Source organism: Pelecanus crispus, chromosome 3 (assembly GCF_030463565.1).
Source record: "Pelecanus crispus isolate bPelCri1 chromosome 3, bPelCri1.pri, whole genome shotgun sequence".
Classification (NCBI taxonomy): Eukaryota; Metazoa; Chordata; class Aves; order Pelecaniformes; family Pelecanidae; genus Pelecanus; species Pelecanus crispus.
In genome coordinates this window covers 29,808,025-29,833,274 of record NC_134645.1, presented here as the reverse complement: position 1 = coordinate 29,833,274, position 25,250 = coordinate 29,808,025, and the positions used below count along the sequence as shown (strand labels likewise).

At 41.9% G+C, this 25,250-nt stretch overlaps 1 protein-coding gene across 1 annotated transcript in view; it reads left to right on the top strand.

Annotated features, from left to right (window-relative positions):
- ALK (ALK receptor tyrosine kinase) overlaps positions 1-25,250 on the top strand; it is a 320,097-nt gene that overhangs the window by 66,121 nt on the left and 228,726 nt on the right. Inside the window, exon 2 of the mRNA XM_075706949.1 lies at positions 17,024-17,143. Coding sequence (XP_075563064.1) covers positions 17,024-17,143 — 120 coding nt within the window. The remainder of the gene's footprint in view (positions 1-17,023; positions 17,144-25,250) is intronic.

The window sequence follows — 25,250 nt, the reverse complement described above, 5'->3', positions numbered from 1 at the left end:
ACAGCCCGGGATGCTGTTTGCCATCTTTGCAGCCCTGCTGGCCCGTGTCCAGCCTTGCTGTGCCCCCAGGCCCTTTTGGCAGAGCTGCTCCCCAGCCTGGCAGGGCCCAGCCTGTATCACTGCAGGGCGTTTGTCCTCCCCAGGTGCAGGGCTTTGCATTTGTCCCTGTTGGATTTCATGAGGTTCCCGTTGGCCCATTTCCCTGGCCTGCCCTTGTCCCTCTGGATGGCAGCCCTGCCTTCTGGTGTACCAGCTGCACCCCTGGGGTCATTGTCATCCACATACTTGATTTTAAAACAAAACTTAGATTTATTTTTCAGTTTAGACTAAGCACCAGTGACCTCTGTTCATCCTCAATGTAATTCCACTAATTTTGCAGAATTTAGCAAGAAGTTTCTTGAGAAATGTTTTACAAGGAGAGTTTTCCTTGAGTTTAAGGAAATTTACTGGTCTGAAAACCTTTCCTGTCTTTGTCTTTATCAGTGAGTAAACTTACCCCTCTAGCTCCTTTAGATCATGTGTACCTGTGGATCACAACTTTCTTCAGTTAAAAATAGAAAAGCAAACAAATACTACATCCCTCCCTACCACCACCATTTCAGGATGAAGTTAAGTTCTAAAGAATATTTGTTCTAAAAAAATGAGCCAAGCCTGGAAAAATCAATACATTGACAGAGGAAACTTTGTTTCTCTGATTCTACTGGAGGATGCAGGCATTAGGTTGTATCCCACTTAGTTTTAGGTTTTTTTAATAGTTCTGTATTGCCTGGAGCAGAGCCACTAGTAAGATGCTCGGTAGAGATAATGCTTAAACCACACAGAGGTATTTTTTTTATTTCTTCAGTAAAGTATATCCCTGATGCTTAGCCAATACACGGAAGCTTTATATATTAGCAAAATCTTTGGCTTTTGACCCCACAATAGCTATGGATTATGCTGAATTTTGCTTCCACTTCAAACCGACCTTGCAGGCAGGTATTGTAGGATGTTTTGTTCTTACTGCAAGACTGGAGCATGCTAAAATCTTGAATGCCACAGCATCCTGATGAAATCCCCAAACAAATGTAATTCACTACCAATCTTAAGATGCTATTCTACTCTAGAGAATGACTATTCAAAAAAGGTCCTTGTTTAATCAATACAGTAACTCTCTGTGTACATTCAGACCCATACAAAATCTGTTGGTGACAACATGATGGGTTTTATTGCTTTTTACTTCTATTAGCATTGCAGAACCAATTCAGCTTGAGCAAGCTGGAATCTCCACCTTCCTGTATTATATCCACCAAAAACGATAGCTGGCACAGGACAGGGGCTCTCCGGCACCTAAGTGCTATCAGTAATGGTGCTGTTAACCCAGGTTCTGGTGGGTAACCTACCCTGACCACTGAAAACACTGGGACTGCACAGGTTTTACTGAGACCATTATTTCAGTTTACAGGGTTTTGCTACTATGTACACTGTACAAGGACAGAAGAAATCCAGCTTAACTCTGACCCTAGGTTGTCTTTGCAGGTTAGGAAATTATTGCATTTTTCATTGTCCAGCTGAGTACTGTTGCTGCATTAATATGAAGTCCTATTATAATATTTTTACACAGCTGATTTCTGTGCAGTAGGGTTATATTAAAAATTGGGAGGTGTCATTCAATTGGTTAAGAAGGTGGTCATTTTGACCTCCAACACCTGCAAAATTGGATGGAAAAAGAGAAGAGAACCTGTGTGCCTGCAGCATTCTGATCTGTTTCTGTGGCCAGTAAAGATACAGCCTGAATCTGTATTACTGGAAGAGAAGCATTACCTAGAAGAGAGAGGAACTCAATTAAGGAAAAAAAAAAGAAAAGTAAAAAAAGCCAAACAGATTATTTTAAAAAGTTTCGATGAAATTCTGTGCAATCATGCTTATTTCATCCCACATCAATTCTGATTGTCCGATGTCAAGGTTTTACAAAAGTAGACTTAAAAGCAGCAGTTTGGATTTTGATTACAGTGCTGTGATTGATCTGTCAATGGTGATAGGTCTGTGATAAATCCTTTTTAGACTACAATAGAAGTGCCATCATACTCTGCAGTTACTGGACGTGAGATGATACAGATCCCTCCGAGCCAAGGTTCTAGACTGGATTTTGACTTTGCACACCTCAAAATTCAAGAGAGTTTGACTGAAGGGGTTTGACTTAGTTTCACTGTTAGTGGATGCACTGTAGGAAGCTTCCAGCTCTAGCTCGTCACTGTGGAAATGGTGGGTTAGGTGCTGCTGGAGACACAGAGGCCGGTGCCCTGAGAAGCAGGGTAGACTGCATTTCAGAATAGGATACAGAGAGGAAGAAGGGAAACTTCTTGACATTCCCACGTGCATCCCAGGATGCAATGGTCAGAAAGCAGAAGAACTACTGGCAGATTAAAACTCAGAGCAGGGGAAGTGAATTTGCAGCTCTGGCAGTCTGTACAAGGAGATAATGATGTTAATTCCTGCGAGTAGTGAGCTGGATTCTGATCAACCTTGTGTAAGCAGGTGTACTCCAGAGATAGTGAGGAGCAGAAAAACAGGTTAATTACTATTTTTAGCAATGCAGTAAGGGCAGACTGGACAAGTTAGCACTGTTCCCCTGATAAATGTTAGATTGTGGGTGGTCAGGGAGCACAATCATCTGAGATGGCAGCTACTAATGGAAAAGTCTGCATGAGCTGGACAGAGGCAGGTGTCATCCACAGGAGAACATACTCAGTCCCTCAACACGAGAATCAGTCTGCTCCTATACCTTACCATCCCTTCAGTGTCTTTCAGGTGCTCCAGACCAAGCTGTGCCCTGGTGAAAGGCACCTGGCTGCTAAAAGCCAGGTGAGACCTCCCCTCAGAGCCAGTGCTGCCTCTGGTACCAGCTCCCAGAGCCAAGAAAATAGTTCCCTCTCGATGGCATGAGAAATCCTAGGCCTCCTGCGCTCAGTCATGGGGCAGGAACAGCGATATAAAAAAAGAGGGCAGGGGGAGTGCCTGTCCCTAGTACTTCTCTTCAGTAGAGGAAGGGAGGGGAAGAAACAAAGCAAAACTGAAGCAGATATGCCCAATTCCTGAAGACTGCTTCTAGCAGCCCAGACAAACGACTGTAGGACATCCATGAGCAGGAGGCCATAATGGCTTAGGGACATCTGAGGCGGAAGCAGATAAGCACTGAGGAAAGCCTGGGGGGAAAGAGAGGATGCTCTTGGTATTAAAATACTTACTGGGGCCCTTATTAGCATCAAGATGTGGGTCAAGTGTCCCAGAGAAAACAGGACCCTGACCACCAAACTGCATTTGACAGTTGTCTTGATTGCCAGGTAGTGAAGTCAGTAATTTGGTGGTAAAAATCTTGTTACCACGCTCTGTTCTTTTGCATCATCTGATCACCTCTCTATAATTCAGAAATGTTATCTAATTATTCATATCTTTCCCGCTCTTGGCAAGTTGTAACTTGTCTGTAGGACAGAGGTCTCTTTCTCTATTGCCTGCTCCAGTTGTCTTTACAAGACTTAAGACACCCTGCTGAACCAGAGTTTCTCCCGAGACAAAGTTATCATGGGAGAAAAGCATGCTTCCTGTTTTTCTTCTTGCCTGGATTTCTTTTAGTAAATGGAATGGAGAGAAGGCTGCTTACCTTCACAAAGCACTTTTTACTCAAGTAGGAGCAGAGATATGCGACTCTAAGATCTACGGCACATCATCTGAGTGGGTTGAATCTGGGATGACTCTTGTCACGTGCAAAGCAGGACGGTTTCAGTGTGTGTATAGACCCATACAGTCATCTCCACAGCACGCAGATTAGATGGGGGAAGATGCACTAAGACAGCACTGAGGTGTGCAGCAAATGTTTTAATGTGAGATAAGCCTCTACAACAGTTTTGAATAACAGTTTCTTAATACAAATACTTATTCTTCATGTAGTTTTATAGAGTTTCTGAGAATGTCTCAAAGTAGTCCTGGGTAATGCATAGTCAGTTTATTAATGGGCTCTGGAGGGCTGGCTGCTAAGGTGTTACTGGCTGCTGTTTATTTCTCTTGCCAAGCTGTATGAAAAGGACCTTTAAAATACCCCAAATCCTCACCTGATAGTTTCTGTGATTGCTGATACTATCCTTGACAGAGGGATATTAGGCAGGCCTTGGAAGAAGAAAGGCAGTTTGTAAAACATTGTTTCAGAAGACTTCTCCCAATTCAAAACCAGAAATTATGAAAAGGCTGAATGCTCTTGCCTCCCTGATGGGACGCGAACTTACAGAGTGGCTCTCTGCAGCTCCACACATGCCAGTTCAGCTTACAGTGTTCGGTGATGGGTCAGCTACTTGTACTGTAAGACAATTAAAGGTGCGGCTAGGACTACGGATACAGTCAGCTTGTAAACAGAAAGGCCAATTTTTTTTTTTTTTTCAAAGGAAAGGAAAATATGTGGTTTTCATTCTGAAACTGCCTACCAGTGTTATCGAGGAAGGGTATGGATATAAGGAGCAGTGGCATCATTCTGGTGGGGATTCAGTCTGTTGGTGTAATTCCCACAGTGTGTTGAGCTGTCTCTGACATGTGGCTCCCTCTCTGTCAATAAAAATAAATATCCATCTGAAGTTTGTAGCAAACAGAGAATTTCTTTCATTTGAATTTTTTATGAGTTTACCGTAGCTGTGCTCATTCTGTTTTACTCTTTACTAAATTTTCTGAAAGACCTCATTGACTCTCCATGAGTTTTTTTCAGACTGGCCAAGCTGAGTGGCTTCCCCAGTTCAAGATCCCTGTCAGGGGATTCCCAGAGAGGTGCTCTGGCAGCTGCATAGCAAAGTGATATCTTGTCAGATGCATAAGAATTAGCATTACTTAAGTTGTTTTCTAATGTCAGATTTTCCATCAGAAATATCATTTTGAAAACTAGACTTCCTATGGGAAAGTATCAATTTACACAAAATACCACGGTCTTTTTCAGTCTGGGAGAAAATGAAATGTTTTGACTTTACCACAATGAAGCATTTGGATCATTTACTTCATTTGCCACTATACTATAGTATACTTTACTGTAAAATTGACATGAAACACTTAAATTTTAATTCCTTTACACAAAAGCATTTGCTCCCAAGCTGTTTTCCCATATAAGATTTTATTTCCAGGAAACTTCAGATTTATTTCTGTTCATTCCAGTATGTGGAATGGAAAGAAAGAGAAATCATGGAGTTTTCTGCAAAGCAGAAGTTCAGATTGCTGCTTGGATCCAGCACCTATTCAGCACCACAGGCATTTGAAAGACCAACTGGTGCATAGCTGGAGTACCACACAAAGCAAACAAACAAAAAACCCCACAGGCTGAAATCTGTTCCCAGTAAATATTTGAGTAATTTCAAAGTATTCATCAACTGCGGTCTGTCCATGAACAATTTGCAAACAGCCAACAAGTGCCAAATTTCACAAACAAACTGTTCATTGCAAATAGTTTGCCTCTTCACTGTGACTGAGATGTGTGTCATTAAGAAGCCAACTGTTCTTAAACAAGGTTTTACCCCCACCATAGTAAAAACTATATGTAAGGAGCAGGACAATAGAGTTTAAGGGAAATGATATTTTGAAAACCTTGCTTAGACATTTCTTCATAAAAATATTTACTGCTTTTTATCCAAGGATTCCCAAGCCCAGTGAGCAGTTACTTCTATGTCAGTAGCAGAAAAAACAAGGCAAAAAGAGAAACTATGTAATTTATCTTAGATCTCATTGCAGATAAGAAGAGCTGGGAATGGAATTAGCTCTCTTGAGTTCCAGTTCACGAAACAGTATCTATGGGATGATAAGTTGGCTTTTATTTGTAATGGGTATTATTGTGGCACTCATCGCAGAAGGTGCTGTATAACTCAAAAAAATTCAACTTGCCAGTTTCCATAGTACTTACAATAGAGGTCTGTATACTCTTCCTTTTCTAGATGCGGAAAATGAGGCATAGATTGCAAATTGTTTTACAGCATTCGGAGCTGGCAGTAGAAAAGTAGCATGAGGCTAGCAGTGCTGTCTCAGCCTTTTCTGGCCTCCTCTCTCTTAATTTGTCGCTCTTATCATTTCTAAATTCACCTTTAGAGTAACTGCCGAAAGTACTTTGGTTTCAAGACATGCACACAGATAAAACATTCCACGCTCAAAGACTAAAGGTAAAACCGAAAAAAAAAAAAAAAAGAGGGCCAACACTGAAGCAGCTCACTGAAGGCAGCTGGCAATGATTCCTCCTTGATTATTGCTTAAGGAGCATTACTTGCAAGCACCTTATCCCAGTAGGACTTTCTTGGGGAAAAGCCATGGGACGAAGTCTTCTTGAAGAGGTGTCATCTGTCATGACAAGTTGACTGTCCTGATGAGTCTGGTGCTGAGACCACATTATGATGACTGATGAGGCCGTCCGGAGCAGTTAACTCAGCCATTTGTAATCATTTCTCTTACAGGCCTTTCCGTAATCACTTTGGGAAATTCTTTTTGAACAGTGCAGGTTCTAGGGGGAAGAGAAGCAAATCCTTTCTTTTGCAGGAAAGGATTTAGATACGCATAAATTTAGGGGAAAATGAAAACCAAAAATAGGTATAAAATATCTTACTGTCCTTCTAGATATTCCTGCAAGGCTATCTTGTTTTATTTTGCCTAGATTAAAGCCCCACCCACACGCTGGCTCTGTTCCAGCTGTGCAGAATTTCACTTTCACAAGACAGAGTGAAGTCATTTGGCAGAGACAGGGCTAGACTACCAGAAGTGGGGACCTCTGCAGAGAAGGAAACAGTAAAGGTTGTTTTCTAAATTTTGCTACCATTTTGAGATGTCATTTAATATCATGGTTTCTTAGTACCCTTACACATAAGAGGTACATAATTCTGCAACAAATCCATCATGTCCAATTTTTTCCATGTGGTTCGTGTCTTCTAATAGCTGTTTTACAGCTCCATATGTTTCAGCTTTTTATGGGCCAGCTTTTCAGCCCAGCCCTTCTCACCAGTTTTTCCACATCTGAGGAAGGCTGTAGCAATATGTAGGAATATGTAACAGAGAAAACAGAACGCTCCTCTTTTCTGTGATAAGCAGTTGATAATAACCTGCCTCTTCCTACTCATCTTAGACTGTGACTTGTTGAGTATTTAGATGGTCGTCTTTATACCAGAAGCCAAATATAAGGCCGAGTAGGACTTCACAGCAGCATGGTTTGCATCAGCAGAGATGACCTGGGCCATCCTGCCCCACACACAAGGCCCTGCCTTGAGCTGGAGCACCATCTTTTGTATCACGTCTGAACCGCTCTCATGCCATCCAGCAGAGGACAATGGTGGCTGGTGGCATCGGCTGCTTTACAACATCACTCACCTCTCTTACGTGAATGCTGAGGATTAGTTAACACTTAAGATCTTTAGGAAGCAGCTATACAGAGCAAAATTGTGCCACAGTGGTAAAAAAAAGCCCTAAAAAAAATGAGGATATCTCCAGAGATACTGCTTCTCGTTTTTCTTTTGCACCTGAAAAACAGAATGACGAGTAATTTCCCTTTTACAATCTCTACTCATAGTCAACTCAGAGCTGTCTATCTGGGTGAAGACAGGAGATTCTTGTGCCTCGCTCAGGTGCTTTATGGCCTTCATTTTGGCAGCACTTGCAGAACTTCCTTGAGAAGTACTTTCACATCTAAATACCCCACTGCTGTAGTCAGAGATGCTGTCCTTTACCTTGAGCAAAATTAAATGTTGCAGTGAAAATAGACAATGTAAGCACGCTGGCATCTTTCCCACTAAAGGGAATATTAAGTAGTTTTTATTGTTACTGCCAAGACAGCTGTGGTTTAGATTGAAATAGTCATCGCATCCTTTTGCTATTTCTAGAAATAATGCAGTTTGCCTACCAATAACAAATGCCTAGTATTTTCTCTGGTACCAAAACACCCTGCATGTATGTTGCTGTTCTGCAACACTGTATCTTAACAGAAATGCCTAATGCAGCAAATAGACGGTTTTAGCCATACAAATGGCAGGAAATTCAGAAGCGTCACTGCTTCACAGTTTGTGTCTGTGGTATATATGTAGGGCTTTGTATAATTCCTCAGAGTGTTTGCTTTATGTTTTGATATGGCAGGAATATTTTAAAAGTTTTTTCTTCTAAAATGCCATTTTCAGAATTATTCCATATATTAAAGCTGGACAAAGCCTCTAGAGCTGCGGTGACCTTTCTAAAGGTGTTCCCTCTGTCTGTATAGTACAGTCAAGGCACAGTTTCTGTGGGAGGCATCACTTCAGGATTTCTGCCTCTTTGTGCAGGGAATTTCCAGTTTTTAACTGGAGTTCCTATATTTTATTTTCTTTGCTTGTGGCCTGTTTTAAATGTGAAAGGTGATGTCTGATTTAAAAAAAAAAAAAAGCCCCTGGATTTGTATTTCCATATGTGGGACCATTATTGAGCATTCTGCCAACATTATCTTTCACTTGTGCTTGTGCAATAAACATAGAATTTCCCTCCTTTCACAGAAGCAATAATAGTAATAATGATAGTAATGAGGAAAAATAAGGCTGACTTATGCCACTACTATCGCTTTCTTCCAAATAACCAGCACTTACTGGCCACCACTTGCAGCTGTGATTATTGAATGGTTCCAGGCAGCGGAACAAGGCCGGCTTGCTCCTGAGGTGGGCTTATGCCAGGTGGTGCATGAGTGACTGTTTTGGACATTGCCCCATGCTCTTTGAGGAAGAAGGATGGTGCATGTGTCCAAAAAGCTTTTTCCTTAGAGCACTGTGAAAGAAAGGGGTATATGTAGTGGTAGTACGGCATACAGGGAATGTGAGTTCCCAGGGAAACACAGATAAATCAGCTGGAGTGAAGTAGAGACACTTCCCAAGTTAAGTCAGGCTGAACTGGGACTTTTTGAAATGTCTTGTGTCTCTATTAGAAATCATAGGAAGAAAGTTTGTCCTTTGTTCAGATATGAAATAGGTGTGTGAAAATGAACTTTTTTTTCTCTCCACCCCCATCCAAGCTCAATGCTGCAGTGCAGTGGAATAGGGCTTTAAATGCTCAGGTCATATGTGACTGTAGATGGATTCAAGTTGGAAGGGGAACATTTAGTTGCTATATAAGAAAGCAAAAAATGTTCCCTAAACATTGTAACTAATGTCTCCAGAGCCAGAGGTACTCGTGGTATGAAATGCGGGAGAAGTGAGTTACCACCATTTTCATCCTGATCAAAGAAATCTATAAAAGGTGATGCAGGCTTCTTGCTCTGAGGCCAGACAGCCTCCTGCAGACCACAAAGATTCAGAACTGCACCAAAACCTTCAAATACTCGTTCTCCTGACATTTAAATGTTCAAGGAATTTTTGCATGTAACTTTGTCCACTGAAATAGAGAGACAAAAATAAGTGAGCATTGAATGCCACACCTTGAAAACAAGACACAGATCAAAAGGCAGATGTTGAGAAAAATGTGAGCTTGTATTAAAATTTGCAGGGACTGTGGGCCACTGAGTACCTAAATGTCTGCAGCTGTGTTAAAGTGATAACTGCTTAGAGGTGTAAGTTTGTATATGTATTCTGGTTTAGTAAAGTCAATGTAGTACAAAAGAGGGTTTTAAGTGTATATAGAGCAGGAGGTTGTTTCTGAGTTAATTTCTTTTTTTTTTCCCCTTAATCCCACTACTTAAAATGATATAGGAAGTGTGCAAGTCTGATGAGAGACTCCAACTGGGTGTATGTGTTAAATATGGAAGTAGCTATGCAGAAATCCAGGGTAAAGGCACTATGTGGTTTGAAGTCAGTATGTGTAATGAATTATTAAAAATCTGTCAAAACACCTGCTAGTTCTTTTTCCTTGAAAGCCTGGCCACTATGCCTCTAGAGGTTATGGGTACAGAATAAGGGGAAGTACATGTAGAGGAGTAATCTGAGACATGCAAATAGATGGACGCTGAGAATACGTGCGACTGGGATCCCAGTTGTGACAGATGAGAATCATACTGGTATAGCACATATACTCGTATAGCAATCATAGTGGTAAGCAACTGCTCTGAAGTCCTTTGGTTGAGGAACACCGTAAAGGAGAGTCCTTCTAGAGACCAGTCCAGCAGGCACTGCAAGGGCTGCTGATGCCTGTGAATGGAGGAACTCTCTAATGTTCACCCACGTGGACCAAACATTAATACTGCCTCTCCGTTGTTTTGTTGGAGGTTTTTTCTAAGCTACAGTAGACAAATACCCCAGACAACAGTGGAAGGATCACTTTATTTTTACACATACAGAAAAAAAATCAGAACATCTGCAACCTGAAGTAGTTTAGTGTGCCTTAGTAGAAAGGTTACCAATTGCTCAGACTTTATCTTGCGCTTGCCTGCTGTCTGCAGTGTCTGGAGGTCTGTCTGTGCTGCAGGAAACAGCTGGACATAATGGCTTCGGGTTTTCACTACATAACATGGCCAGTAATTCAGAGGCATTGGTTGTCAGTCCAAAGACAATGACAAGTATTGCCCTGTGTTGAAATACCATAGCCCCACTAGGTGACCCCCCCCAACACTCCTTTTTCAGTTGTGATCCTAAAATATCTAAAAGCTGATACAACGCACAAGCATCCAAAATTCTGAATGTGTGTTTGTACATGGAGCTTTGCTGCTAAAGGGCTTTTCCCCTTTGTTTAGCAAAGCTGCAGGCTAGACAGGCAGGAGAAGCGCATCCCTTGACGCAGTCCTGCCAGTAGCCTCAGCTTTTGAGGGGACAAACCAGAACTGAGAGCAATTCAATTACTAACACTCAGTCCCTTGTTTTCTCTGTGTTGCCCACAGAGGTGCTTAATTGTGCTGTGGAAGATTATTACGGCAAAGATCAGTCTACTGTTGGATTTTTTTAAAGGTTTCTTGTATGCATGCAGATGAGTAACAACTTTAAGCCATTCCTAGTCTGGTCTGTAATTGAGACCCTGAGCTCTTTATCAGTGATTCATTGCCGGTTTGTGGTGTCTTACTGGGCAGGTCTTCAGCAGCTGCAGAGCATCTGAGATGCAGTGATATGCTCTAGATGGCAGTATATTTTTAAACTATATTAGTTGAGCTGGGTAGAATATAAGCTTGGTCATTTTAATTGGGTTTTTTAATGCTCTTTGCATGCCACTTGCTTTCAAAGTAGAAATTAAAAAAACTTTCTAGATTTTACAATATACATGAAAATACTAAGAAGCATTCACAGAAAGCAGCAAAGAAAACAATGTTGGTTTCCTCTGCATTTTTAACAGGAAAATGAGGATTTTTTTTTTTTTTTCCTGTAATGAGCAGCAACACACAATACTTGTTAATATTTCCCTGTCACAATGCCTTTGTGGAATTGTAATTTGGGTGTTTCGTACTCCTCTTCTTCCAGAACCAAGATCTGCTGATCAGAGCACGTTTCCAAGACTTAGCACAGACTCTCCTTGCATCAGTAAACGTCCACGAGATGTGGTACTTAGAGGCACTGCCTAGCTGGTAGAAAAGAATGGGGCCACAGAGCACCTATTTGCTGATGGAATTAGTCAGTTTTGAGGTATTTGCGTTTTTTCAATCAAAAGTTAATATTCCCTGTGAAAAGGAGATGGAAAAAAAATACATTCCTAACAGAAAGGGGTTAAAAGAAAATTTTAAATAAGCCTTACAAAGACAAAAAAAAAAAAAAGTAGTCAGGGCCAGAAGTATAACAAAGTAGTCAGGGCCAGAAGGATAACACAGTTGTTGAGTTAAATACAATTTTATTAGTGACACATGCTTCATGTACAGGAAGTGCATGCTATTCCCAAATTTACTCATCAAGCATCTGCCAGTCAGTGCTGTTGATCACTTCTATGCCTCATGTAGTACATTTGACAGAATCTACCATCCACAGGTCTGCTACAGCCCACTAAATGCAAATTTCTTCTCCGCAGCAATCAAGCACAGGTTTGGTGACACACATACTATCATTTATTTGCACTCATCAGGCTTTCAATATGACATAAAATCATTGTAACATAATGCATTTTTAAATATATTTTCCAACTGAAAAAGATAAACTTGACAGACTGTCAGTGAACATTTTCGTACTTCAGAAAAGGTCTGTAAAAAGAAACCCTGGAGTATATCTACCCATTAGTGTGAGTAAAGCTCACCAACTATTCAGAGCAAGAAACTGCGTGGAATAAGCTTGCCCTTTGCCTCGTTGTCTGGCTTGACTGTAAACAGAATTTGAATTTTGCTTCTGAATGTCATTTAAGACAATGATTTGTATGAGCATAGTTGAGTCTATAGATTATTCACAAAGCGTTTACTTGGGCTGTTTGTTGGTTTTGGTGCTGCTTGGTCACCTCGATATAATGTGTTCTTTGCGCTTTCATGGAAGACTGAGTATGTTTGTAGCTCGGAAGAGGGGAAAAATGAAAGCTTCTAAGAGGCTGTATGAGTACTGTTAGTGTGATTCTGAGGATCAGTGTGAGTTTGAGAGCTTACAGGGAATTCTCAATCAATCTTTTTTCCCCTGGTTGCATCCCTTTACCCCCAAAAAACTGAAACCAAGAACTTTTGTGGAGCCAGGAGCTCAGGAATCCTTTACAAGGACCTCTGGGGCGTACGCTCTCAGCTAGACAGAGGCAAGCCTGAACATCTCGCTGGTCATAGCCAGCCAGGGCTTCATAAATGCCAGGGTCCTGAGAGCTCTTTTGCAAGATGGAGATGTTGGGCTTCAGGGCCCCACAGTGTAGGATCTGCCTCTTCCCAGGATGTCCTTGGCCTGCCTCTGGTTCATAGGAGAAGTCTGCAGAGGTTTCCACATCTGGGGCAGTCAGCTGCGTGTAAGATTTTTTTGTTTGTTTTAATAAGATGAAGCTGGCTTGGTCCCAAGTAGATTTGGCCTTTTTTTTTTTTTTTTTTAATAGGGGAAAAGATAAATGTGTAATATCCTTTCTGTGGAAAATTGCTACCTTTTACTTAGAACTGGGATAATATTTTCTGAAACGTCAGGCTTTCCCAGAGACTGGAAAATCCAGGTCTTAATGGAGGCTGTTTCTAAACACATCATTGTAACATTTGCTAATAACTACTGTATTCATTGCTGTTATAAACCAGAGCCACAAGTACTACTAACGTTGATTTCTGATTTCCACGCAAACATACATGAATGATTTTGAGATATTTTTCCAGACGTAGATGTAGCTGAAAGTACATGTTGATGTCAGTTATTAACTTACATATCTGTTGCAACACTGAAATCTAGAGGACAGGTACATGCAGGTTTGTCACCTCAGATTTACCACTGAGAAACTGGGAATAATACAGCTCAGCAAAGTGAGAAAGCTTATCCACTGAGTAATGAAGCAATATCCAAAGGTAGTAATAAGCAATATTCAGTTACATGTAGGTGCACTTTTTGGTTAAAAAAGGCATGGGTGTTTTGACAAAAATTCAATTACATTTCTGCACTGCACAGAACTTTAGAAAACAATATATGTTAATTGCTGGGGATATTTCTTCTTCCAAAAAGGGCAGAAAAAGGGAGGAAATCCTGTTTGTTTAAAAATGACCCAAGTAGAAAGCTTTTCTTGTTGTTCCATTTTTATGTGAACATGCAGGGTTATTCTATTAAAGAGGTATTTTTCATTAAAATAATACATAAATATTTTATTTAATGAATTTGTGGCCTTGAGCCTTGACTTCAGTACACATGAACCATTTTCTATTTTTTTTACCAAAACTCTTGGTGAGCTGAATGAATTTCACATCCCCTAAGGAGATTCCTTTGCACAAGTTTAAAAACAGAAATGTCAAATGTTCTCTTCAGGCGCACGTTTCTAGCTGTGATGGAGTACCTTGGGTCAGGATTTGGTCCTGGATATTCCTTTAGGCAGGAATATCAAAGAAACCTCCATTGTACCTTGCCATACTTCTGGCTACTAAAAATGGAGCTGTCAGCTTCCAGTTGCTAATCCATTAATTTTTTTTAAAGGTTAGGTTTACTGTTGACAAGTGACAGAGCACCCTGGTACAAGCAACTGGAATGGGAGGTTAGCATATTTATAAAGGAGACAAAATTTTCGTAGTGCTTTTTGACTTCAGTATGAATTGTTTTGGAGAGGGGAAAAAAACTTTATTTTGTAAAATGGCTACAGTGTAGTCTACATTTGCATTACCCTCACTGCACAAGAAGCATTTGTTTAGCTGATACAGTCTCCTGTAATTACCTTTCTGGACATAAAATACCCTGGAGGTGGAAGAGGAAAGGTCTCTCCTTTTCCTAACATATAGCTGACTCTGAAATCAAATCATTCCTCACTGTGAAGAGTAGCCTCTTGGCTATACAAAAACCTTTTACCCAGCATCTTTCTCTGAAGATAACTTAATTGGGAAAGATTCATAACTTCTGATACAATCTTCTTGTCTTCAAGTTCAGACCAATAGCCCAAGCAAATAATTTGAGATGAAGTTCCAAAATTAATCCTTAAGAATATGAGAAAAAGGAGTTCTTAGGTTAAAATGAATTGAACTGAATCCATTCCATTCTTTAAAAATAGAGAAAAAATTTCAATTTTTTATGTTATCTCTTATGCACCTCTTGCTGCTGATAGAGGGAAGTTCAGGTGCCTGGACTGCCCTGTCTTCTCTGTGCAGATGTTCAACTTTATTTTTTATCTCAATTGACTGCATATATTGGTGACAGAGGGAACATTTCCACTTAGCTAAGGCTGAAGGTAGGCATGATTTCTGAAGAATGCAACGTGTAGTGCATTACAGTGGTCAGAGGCATTTTTCTGAAGGTGAGGAGTGCCAGGGAATTTGGGGTACCACAGCTGATTGTTGTGTTACTGATTCCCAAGTAAGGCTGGTCAGAGTAGTAGCAGTGATTTACTTTTCAGTTCTGTGGCTGCAGTGTTAGGGAGAGAAATGCACCTCAGTGACTTTCTCCCAGATTATTTTGCCATGGAAACAGAGGTGGGGAGCAGGTCAGTTTTTAAGGTTTGTGTGAAGTTTTCACAGGATTGTGACCCCAAGGCTTGGCTCTATCAGTACTAAATGCATGACATCTACATTTGTTTGGGTCTGTTAGGGGTAAAGAGGCCCCAGAGTTCTTGTCTGTGGGAGACTCATCATCTGTGTTTAGGATATTAAATCATTCCCCATTTTGGAGAGTCACTGGGTACAGATGTTCTATAGCAGGGATATTGATACTGGTCAGACATCTCACATCAGGCAAAACACACATTGCTTTTAAAACCAGCTTATTACAAGGAGATCATCTTTTATTAATATTCTTTTATTTATTATTTTATATTAGCATCAAAGTGAAGCACATTTGTAGGAAAAAGATCTGCTTCTAGCAACTATTACAACTATTGTAATGAAACCTGACGTTATTTGCCACAACCAGCTGTATCAGGGGCTACTGAAAGACACGTCAACTATGTCTTGATGTTAGGAAGGAAAAGCCAATATAAAGGTTATTCCATAGTTACCTATCACTTCATCATTCACAGTTGAAGGCAGGACACTAGGTTTGATACTTACCCTCATAAATCACTGGCCTGATCTTCTGTGTCGCTGCATTCCAGACAACAATAAGGGATATTTAGTTATTATACCATAACTTAGCATAGAGACCAGGTTTAATTGAGCCATTAGGGATATTAAATTTTTGCCACTCAAGAATGGCTTACAATACAGTGTGAAGTCCATTCTTATCTTGAAGATTATTGCTTTAAGCAGTGAGCAAGAGTTACAGCTCTTACATAAAAATGGTTGTTTTTCTCTTGGTTTTGCTATCATTACTCACTTACAGGAGTGTGCTAAAAATGAGATTGCACTGAGAATGAGATAGGGCACAACTAACACTTGCTATTTAAGCTTCTGACAAGTCCCTCTGAAATTTTCAAGTTTTTCTTCAGTGGAAGGGGAGAGCAGGGCTAAGCAGAGCTTTAACAGAATCAAAGCAGTGTTTTCCCCAAGGCTTCAGCCATTTACTGTGTTTACTCTTATCCTCTTAAATGTGTCTTTTATTATCCGTTACTATTTATCCGTTCAAGAGGACAGTTCTTCAGCACTCTGAATTAATTATCATTCTAAGTTAGTTAATTCCTATTGTTACAGAAAGTTTTACCAAACTTTTGTTGGGAGGTATTATCAAATTGTTTTGCTGTTATTACAGCGAAGCTTAGCATTGCACCTGAACTAAAAGAATTCAAGTAAGCAACTGCAGCATTCTTGACAAAAATATTATTTAATAGATCAAAAAATGTACTTTTTATTTTCTTTCTGAACAACAAATTCTTTATGACTTCTCTGAGAAATCGGAACATATGAGCAGTCCAGAGGTTTATTTTGTTCCATCAAACAAACCTTCCAAACACAAGTTTTGCCTGCCTGTATTTCTACAAAGCTAAATCCTACCTTTCCCCTGAGGGCCTCAAAAAATGAGACGAGAATACTCAAGTTCCTGTCATCTTCAGAAAATCCAACTTAAACATTCACAGGGAAAATCTGTGCTTTCAAAGCTTATAGAGTTCTGCTTTGCTCATCGACTTTGTGTGTTTTTTCAGATACTGTTTCTCTTTGCACCTCTAATATCGTGGTCTTGCAGAGTTAGTGCAGGTTTGTGTGGATCCTTGCCCATTCTGGGTCGCTGTAGTATTCTAATCCCCAAAAGCATCTTTGAGATAGATTGGGTTGTTGAACAGGAACTGTACCTGTTTGCCTGTTCCATGTATGGGATCTCCACATGCTGACAAAACTTTAAAACAACGAACTGGGGGACTGAAAGGTCAAAGAGAACTTAGAATCAGTGTGAGATTAAAGTTGACAGTTTTTCTAGGTGATGATAATTTTGCTATGTAAAGCAATTTATCTCTTGTCTCCCTGTGCACACACGTATCAGGAAGGAAGAACCGACCAAGAAGTAGTTGAATATTGGTGCTTATTGCATATGGTCTGTAAAGCTGTTTAAGATCTTTGTGCTTGATGTGTAGTATACTAACACCTACATCATACATAATGTTTCTTTTTCTTTTTTTTTAGTGAAAGCTCTGAGCACTTCCGATCTCCTAGCAAGCAGCCCTCCTCTTCCTCCTGCTTACTCTGCCTGGGACTTGACCTGGGTCATGAGAGATACGTCCCCTTTCTTCTCCCATAGAGGACGACACAGTGAGTAGCATTTATGTTATCCTCAAGAGGCTGTAACTAACTGCCTAAGGATATTGTTACAATACTGGAGCAAAACAACACAAGTCAAATGTTTTATGATAAAATATCCAAACTGTCAGCCCCTGAAGGCATTAATAAGCCTTACGGCCCCTTACCAGCCACCCTGGGGCCTTTCCCCACCTTGCCCAGGGGCCCAGGAGCCCCATTTCAGCCCAGCCTGGGGTCAGGCTGGTGTCCTGACCTGATGGCCCATCACCATCTCCATGGAGGTGCCTGGTGACCTTGGCTGGCCTGGCCTGCCCTGCTCCCTCAAAAACAAGGTCCCAGACTGCAATAGTAGGGTGTTGTGCTGGAATGCAGTGATATTATAAGACAAGAACTGTGTACCAAACTTATTTTTTTCTTGCCATCTCCTTTCGTAACTCCCATCCCTTCCAAAATCTGGGAATCTGTTTTTGTGTGTTCTCTGGTATGACCTATTTACTGACAAACCATAGCCGTTCCACTTTGAAATACTCTGCCTGTAGTTAGGACCAGACTGCATAAGGCAATACCTAATATGCAATCCAGAAAGCGACTGAAGTAGAATATATCTACTATATATCTACTACCAGTCTCTATGAGGGGAGATAAGGTGCTGAGAGGCTAATAAGATTTACTCACCCCAAGCCTGTAATTATCTGCTTGAGGGAAAAGTTTGACCTACCTATATGAAGGAGTCCCATATTTCTTCAAATTTATGTTGCAGCCTTTTATGTGTGCAATATATATTTTTTCCACTGGCATACAATATCTGCTCCTAGCTGTTGTATCTGCTTGAACGATGAGGACACACCAATTTCATTTTGGAAGGGACAGTAGTACAATCTTTTTTCCCCTCACTTGGCTTTCTCAGAAGTTGCAAGGATGATTTTTAATTTATCCTTTATTACTTCTTCCTAAACTCTTTCCGTTTCTCAGTAATACCATTCTAAGGGAAGGCTTTGTTCTTAAAACCTAGAAGCATTGATTCCATCTGACAGCAGCACATGGAGATAAATGTACTGCATCTAAGCAGAAATGATTTATTATGATTTTAGCTGGTTCCACAAGACCAAATTCTACCATGTTCCAACCATCTGTTTTGCAAGGAGAGGCAGGAATTTGATGAGGGCTTACACAAAATACAATCTTCACTCAGGACAAGTCTAAACTGTTTTCTCCCTCAGGAGGTGTAATTCAGGACATCAGCCTTGAAGCTAGGGGGCAATCTTGAAGAGGGGCAAAAGTTCTTTGATTTTTGATAGATTTGCATCTAAGTTTTCCAAAAGTTGGCAGAACCTTCTCTAAATTAAAGAGGTAGCAGTGGCCCTCAAAGTCACACGTTCCAGATTACAACACCCCATAGCATCACTCCATGGACGTACTTCCTGCCACTTCAGATATGCAGCGTGTGGAGGACTGGCATGGGTACGTGGAGTAGAGCCTGTAAGCATAGCCCAAGCCTAAGAGGGCAATTCTTAAAATTTCTCCCTATTCCTCTGCATGCCTGCACCTTAATGTTTATTAACATAAACATCCCAGGGATCTAGATTTCTGTCCAGAACTGCTATGAGCATGGACAGGGATGGGCAGTGCCTTTCAGCAGCTGATCATTGGCTCTGGATCTGAGCAGCTCTGTGAAGGTCACACAGGGACTCAGCAGAGCAAGGCAGAAAACAGAGCTAGCTCTAAGCAAGGAACCTTGTCCCAGGACCACCCCTGCCTTCTGATTAAGTGGTTAATCCAAAATCAAACAATAAATCATTAGCAGAAATAAAACCCAGCAGTCCTTTACCATGAGAGTGTTTTCTTCTTCTGCAGAAGCTTTCCTCACTGCTCCCAGCGTGATTATAGAGTGCTCTGTAAAACTTCTATCAAAACTTTGTTTGCCTAATCATCTGATGGGACCCATCTAATTAACTGGTTGACATTGCTGGAGTGGGGCGATATTAGTTGTTCTAATTACTTTTTTCCTGTGTTCCCCTATTGAAGAAATCTCTTTGACTGAAAGGCTGAGTAAACTGAAAGGTAGGGTCCCTTTTCCTCTGCCAGACTAAGTTCCCTGCTCCTGTGCTCAGAATTAAAAATTCTGACAGAGTGCCTCTAGTAGTTCTGGCAGGAACAGTGCTTGATGGTATCTTTGAAACTACATGCAGCAGTTCCAAAAGATTATCACTGGCACAACAGGGTACTTGGGAGTGATGCATTCAAAAGACCTTTTTCTATCTTGTCTAGAGGTTTCTAGATTTGTCTCTATCCAATCATTGATTAATCATCTACCATCTCAGAGATGCAAAATCCACCTGCCTTTCAGAAAATAAAGACTTTAAAAACCACATGAAGCTAGAATTATCTGGGCAGGAGGAGTCTTTAAATCTCTGTATTTTTGTGTTTTCTTTTGTTCTCTTTGAAGTACTGTGTACTCAGACTATTTCACGTGGCTAGAACAAACTTTTAATGCATTCTGCATATGTGGGCTTATGGTAGCGTATTAATCTCCCATTTGCAGGACTGATGGAACTCTGTCCTGAGGCTTACATGATTAACAGCACCCAGCCACATATTTCATTTCTTGTCCTGGTTGGTTGAATATTAATTTTCTCTTCTGTATAGGTATTGTATAAGAAATCAATTGTCCACTGCATAAAATCCATTAAGCTTCTGTAACAGGGGTTCCAGACGATGGGTGCCCCTTAAGGCCTAGAAGCCTTCATGCAGTTAATAAACCCCTCTCTGCCCCATCCTCTACATCCCCCCGGGCCAGCCAACAACACTGAACCTGGAGCAGGATCCTGGCAGTGTACAGTGGCAACTGCGGAAAGTGCTACCGACTGGAAAAAAAATGAAATGCAATTCAGCCCATCTAAATTCTGTTTTGAAAGAAGAACATGTTTCATGAGAATAACAGGCATAAGGGTTGCCATGTTGGACATGTTTGGCCTTTGCTTTTTAACTCTTCTTATGCTGCCGTGCTGTCTGCATCTCTTTGCCAGATCCACCAGTAGCAGCTGAACTTCTTGGCTGTTCTGGACCAGCTTTGAGCAAAATACAGAAGTATCTCTCTCAGGCTGTGTCAGACTTATGCAGAATAGTTTACAGATTTTTTTTTTTTTTGACCCCCCCCCTGAAGTTTAGGAAATAGTGGTGTTTTGGATTCCAAAGTTAACTGGGATTTAAAACTCAGGGGGAAATAGCAGATTCGGCTACCAAATGACTAGTGTGCTTAAAAATATCTACAAAAGGCGAGTTCAGCAGAGGAGGAGCATATACCTTCAAGAGTGCATAATTATTCACAGCTTTGATTTAATAGGTACTAAAAGCATAATCCAAAGGATGGCCTCTATTAACAACTTCTTAATAATTTCACTCAGCTCTGTGTCTTCAGAAAACTAATTTGACAGGGTTGTTGTTTTGGGTTTTTTTTACACTTTCTAGTGGAATGTCATCTGTGATGAGTTTATGATTTTCTGAATTGGGTTTGCTAAAAAATAAAAATGCGTTGGACTAATTTTACTGTGGAATAACTTGGGGTCATTCTCACTGCATATTTGATGCTCAGTGGCACGGCAGTTGCTCAGCAAGGTGTCAGATTATTAATTTTTTTCTCTGGTAGGTCATGTGCATCTTGCTGAATTCAAGGACTCATGTGCAAAATACCATTTCATTCATGTGAGTTGGATACCACATAGATAGTGCTGACACGAAACTCAATGAGTCTGAACGTCAAACAAAACAGAAGATTGAGAGAAAGAGGGCACCAGCCAGATAAATTGGTGTTACAGTTAGGTTCCTGTGACTACTTGTTTTATAAATCTGAAACTAATCAGACTAATACTGACATCTGCAGAATGGTAGAGCTATCATGATACTTGGCTCAGCATGGCACAGTGAGATGCGTAGTTATGAACTAATTGTTACAACAAGTTTCTGTTTGGAAGGTGAGATAAAGTCAGGAGAGGAATGAGAATAATACTTTGTCCCAGAGGAAAAATGAATCAATGCTTTCTTAGTAAAGATATTGCAAAAATGATGTACTACTTTAATTCAAACACATCCTTTTTGCAATCTTACAAGTACTCTGAGATAATTTGGGAAATAGCGTTATGAATATAATAGGGCAAGACTTCAATTAACAGCAGTTATTCACACCAGAATAATGGAATTGCTCCATATAAAATAGCAGATGCTGTGACCCCATATACATATGCAAGAATTCTTGTTTAACAATTAGATGGTATTTTTGCCATGTGCAATGGTGCTGAAATCCACGGGGAGGAAAGTCACAGGAAAAGCAGCATCTGCCTAGCTAAACTGAAGGCTGTGCTAACCAAGAAAGAAGAAAAAAAATCTTATTAGGGAGAAAATTTTACTTTCTTTCAAGTTATTCTTTTCCTTATAGCCTCTTTTATCTGCAGATAATACACCAATGACAGCTCAACATTTTTTCAGTAATAAAATAACATACAGTAAGACAACAAATGTCTTTTCTCCCTGTCTCTCAAGTATTCATTTTCTCTAGAGATCTCTCAAACTCCATGCAAGAGGTCCCCTGTATGAATTGTCAAAATATGACAGTTCATCCAACCACTGTTTTGCACCAAGTGGAGCATGTTTTCTAACAATCGCTGTTAGTTGGTACTTCAGTCTTTTGGCCAGAACTAGCACTAGAAATGCAGTTTCACTTATTGTTTTTGCTGCATGCATGGGAGACTTGGTGGACAAGTATTTCTTGTGTGGAGGATGAGCTCTGCCACTTCTTAGAGCAGGAGGAATGAAAATGAGAGCTATTACTGGTTGTTCTCCCAACACCCCCTCCTCACACCTCTCTCTTTAGCTCTCTTGAAAGACTGTGCTTGTAATTGATTGATAAAGGAGTCTTGGCCCTCTTCTTTGTAGCTTGATTTCTACCGAACAAAGCAGCTGTCAATGATTTTGGTGATTCAGTCCCTGGTGCGCACTGAGGAGCTGGGTGGATATAAAGTATATGCTGTCATTTTAAAGATTCTCTTAACAAATAAATGAATGGTTGCATTATTGCCGTTTTCTCTAAGCAGTGGCCCATCCAGCTGTGGCTCACTCCCCTGAAGATGAATTTAAACAATTCTGGCATGAGGAGAGCCTGGGGCTCCCCAGGGAGGCAGGCAGCTCGCCCTGCGCTTGGCACCAAGGCCCGAGCGCTCTTCCCGGGGGCGATTCCCTCTTCCATGGAGCCGGCGTGTGCCTCCTGTGGGGTATTGCTCCTCTAAAGCTTTTTTTTCTTCGGAATGCAATCTAATTTTAATAGCCCCTCCTGAGGGGAACCTGGGCATTTCTCTTTCAAGGCGGGCGCTGACCCTGCCCGGCAGGTAGCACGCCCCCGCGATGCTCCCCCAGCACGCCCGGGAGAAAGCGGCCACGTTGAAATCTTCCTTGCACGCAGAGAGCTTTGACGAGCCCTCGGAGGTGCGCACCTGCGAGGGCCGGCCTGCCGCCTCCGGGTCCCCCTCCAGCACCCCTGCCAGGGCCAGGGCCGCGGCCCCAGTCCCTCCCGGTGAGCAGGAGGTGGCGGGGCTGGGAAATGTCTATGGAATGAGGAGGCAGGAAGAGGCCCTGGGTGGCAGCAGAGAACAGGGCGCTCTGAAGGGGGTGGGGGGCTCTTCGGCAAATGGGGTGAGACCGTGGGTGTCTGCCTTCACCGAGCCCCGCCGGGACACCTCCCATCCTCCTCCGTACACCGGTTAGCTGAAAGGACACGTCCCCGTCCCCCAGGTGAGGGGCCGGCTGCCTCACCTCTCTCTGGGGTTTGGCAGGGGCTCTGTGCCCCGCCCAGCCTGGCCCAGCCTGGCCCGTGGGGTCACAAAATGGCCACTGGGGTGGCGTGAGGCGGGCTGGGCATTGTGCAGGGGAGGGAGCGGGGAGAGGCTCATCGAGAACAACTACCTGAAAGGAGGCTGTAGTGAGGTGGGTGTTGGTCTCTTCTCCCAAGTAGTTAGCGATAGGACGAGAGGAAATGGGCTCAAGCTGCGCCAGGGGAGGTTTAGGTTGGATATTGGGAAAAATTTCTTCACAGAAAGTGTAGTCAAGCATTGGAACAGGCTGCCCAGAGAGGTGGTGGAGTCCCCGTCCCTGGAAGCGTTCAAAAAACGGGTAGATGTGGCACTTTGGGACATGGTTTAGTCTAGTCTACCCTTGATTGGTTTAGTGTGGACTTGGTAGTGTAGGTTAATGGTTGGACTGGATGATCTTAAAGGTCTTTTCCAACCTAAACGATTCTATGATTCTATGAGACTGAACATCAGTGCCGTGAGGGAACAGCGGCGTTCCTGTCGGTAAACTCAAGGTCAGGGGAGTGTACATGAAGATCTTCTGGCGCAGAGGAAGGACGCAGAGCGATAAGCTAACTTGTGCTAAGTAGCTTTAACTTAGGAGGTACCTGATGAACACAGGCTGTGCCTCAGGGCAGGGAGAGGTGTTGGTGTGCTGCTCGGCTGCTCTCCTCACAGCTTCACTGCAGGTGACTGGGGTGTGTCAGGCGGGATGGACCCTAAAGCCGTGCTGTATGGAGCGATGCTGTGGGACTCCTCGAGTGCCTCCCCAGTTCCTCACCTCCCCGTCACACCATGCTGCTGCTCTTATGTCTGTCAGCTCCTGGAGCAGCAGCCCAAAGACCAGGCAGTTACTGTAGGTGCAGGCATTTGCTAGGGGTAGTAAGGCCTGGGGTGCCCAGCAGGGATACACCTGTCATACTATCCCTTAAAATGTGCCAGTTTGCCCTTTCTCAGTGCTGAGCAATGGAAGGAAGTAGGTGAAAATGTCTCTTCAGGCTTGCTTTCTCAGCAGGAACCAGGCAGTTAAACCCTGCAATTTTTTTTCCTCTTTAATTTGCATGACCGCACACACCTTTTCCCTTTCCCCTTGTGTTTTTTTCTGTGCCCTTCCATCCTGTGGTGGATTCGATCATTTTAAATTGCTGCTGTACCTCCAGTTGCACAGTGGGAAGGTGGCACAAGGGATCCATTTGCAAAGTTTCACCTCTTTGTGCTGGCGGGGCGGGGCAGTGCTCACTTCCAAGGGCCTGGCCTGTATTTCGTGTCCTCCTGGGTGCTCAGCAGGCTGGTGAGCTGACAGACAGAGAGCACAGAGTCTCCTATTCATGCTCCATTTTTGGGGAGAAATACTTACCACTCAAGGCTTCCTTGTATCATCCCACATGTGTACCCCTGTATTGGTGGATAGAAATTCAGAAGGGCCTGATGGGGCAACTGAAACCCTTAGATTGAATGCCTTGTGCCCTTTTCTTTCCAGAGGGAGTGGGGAAGGCTTTAGGAACTGGCTCTGTCCCTAGGATTAATAACTGAAAAATCAATTTGTCATTTCCCGGTCATAAATTAAAAGCTTATAGGCCTTATAACATGAGTATAATAGAGGTTAGTGGGTATTGATGGAGGTCTCAAAGCTCACTCAGCAGAGCACATCTGTACTACACAATTTAAATTATGTCTCCTCCACAAGGAATATCTGTCAATATTTGTATAAAAAAAGACATCCTGCGCAAGAATATTTTATCTGTTTCTACACTGCTGCTGCAATTGTTACTGCTGGAAGAGGTGTGTTCTTGAGGGAGGTTGTGGTCCCATTTTGATCAGTGTAAGCGACCTCTACATTATGCATTTGTGTCTGTAGATGTAGTACAAATTAGTCATGTTTAAGCTGATGAGATGCCAGTTAGGATGTACATCTCTAAGCTGGTCCTCTGAGAACAGAGAACCTCTACCCACTCCCTTGTCTGTTGTAGGGAGGTGAGAAAGCAACCAGACCTTTTCAAAGGACTGACCAGCTGAGAGTAATGGAGGAGGAGTGATTTGTAAGATTCAGCAGACCAGGAGTGAAAAGGACCCTTTTAAGTCAGACACATGTAGACTAGAAAGGAGCAGTCTGAGAGGAAATCACCTGCTGGTAAGATTTTTGTGATTGAAAGGAGATGTAGGTTAAAACAAATAAGCCTAGTCTGTTGTTGGGTAGCTGAAGAAAAGATAATCAGAGTAGTTTCTTAACAAGAACAGGCTTTTTATATCTCTCTTTAAATTAGATTATTTTTATTCTAAAT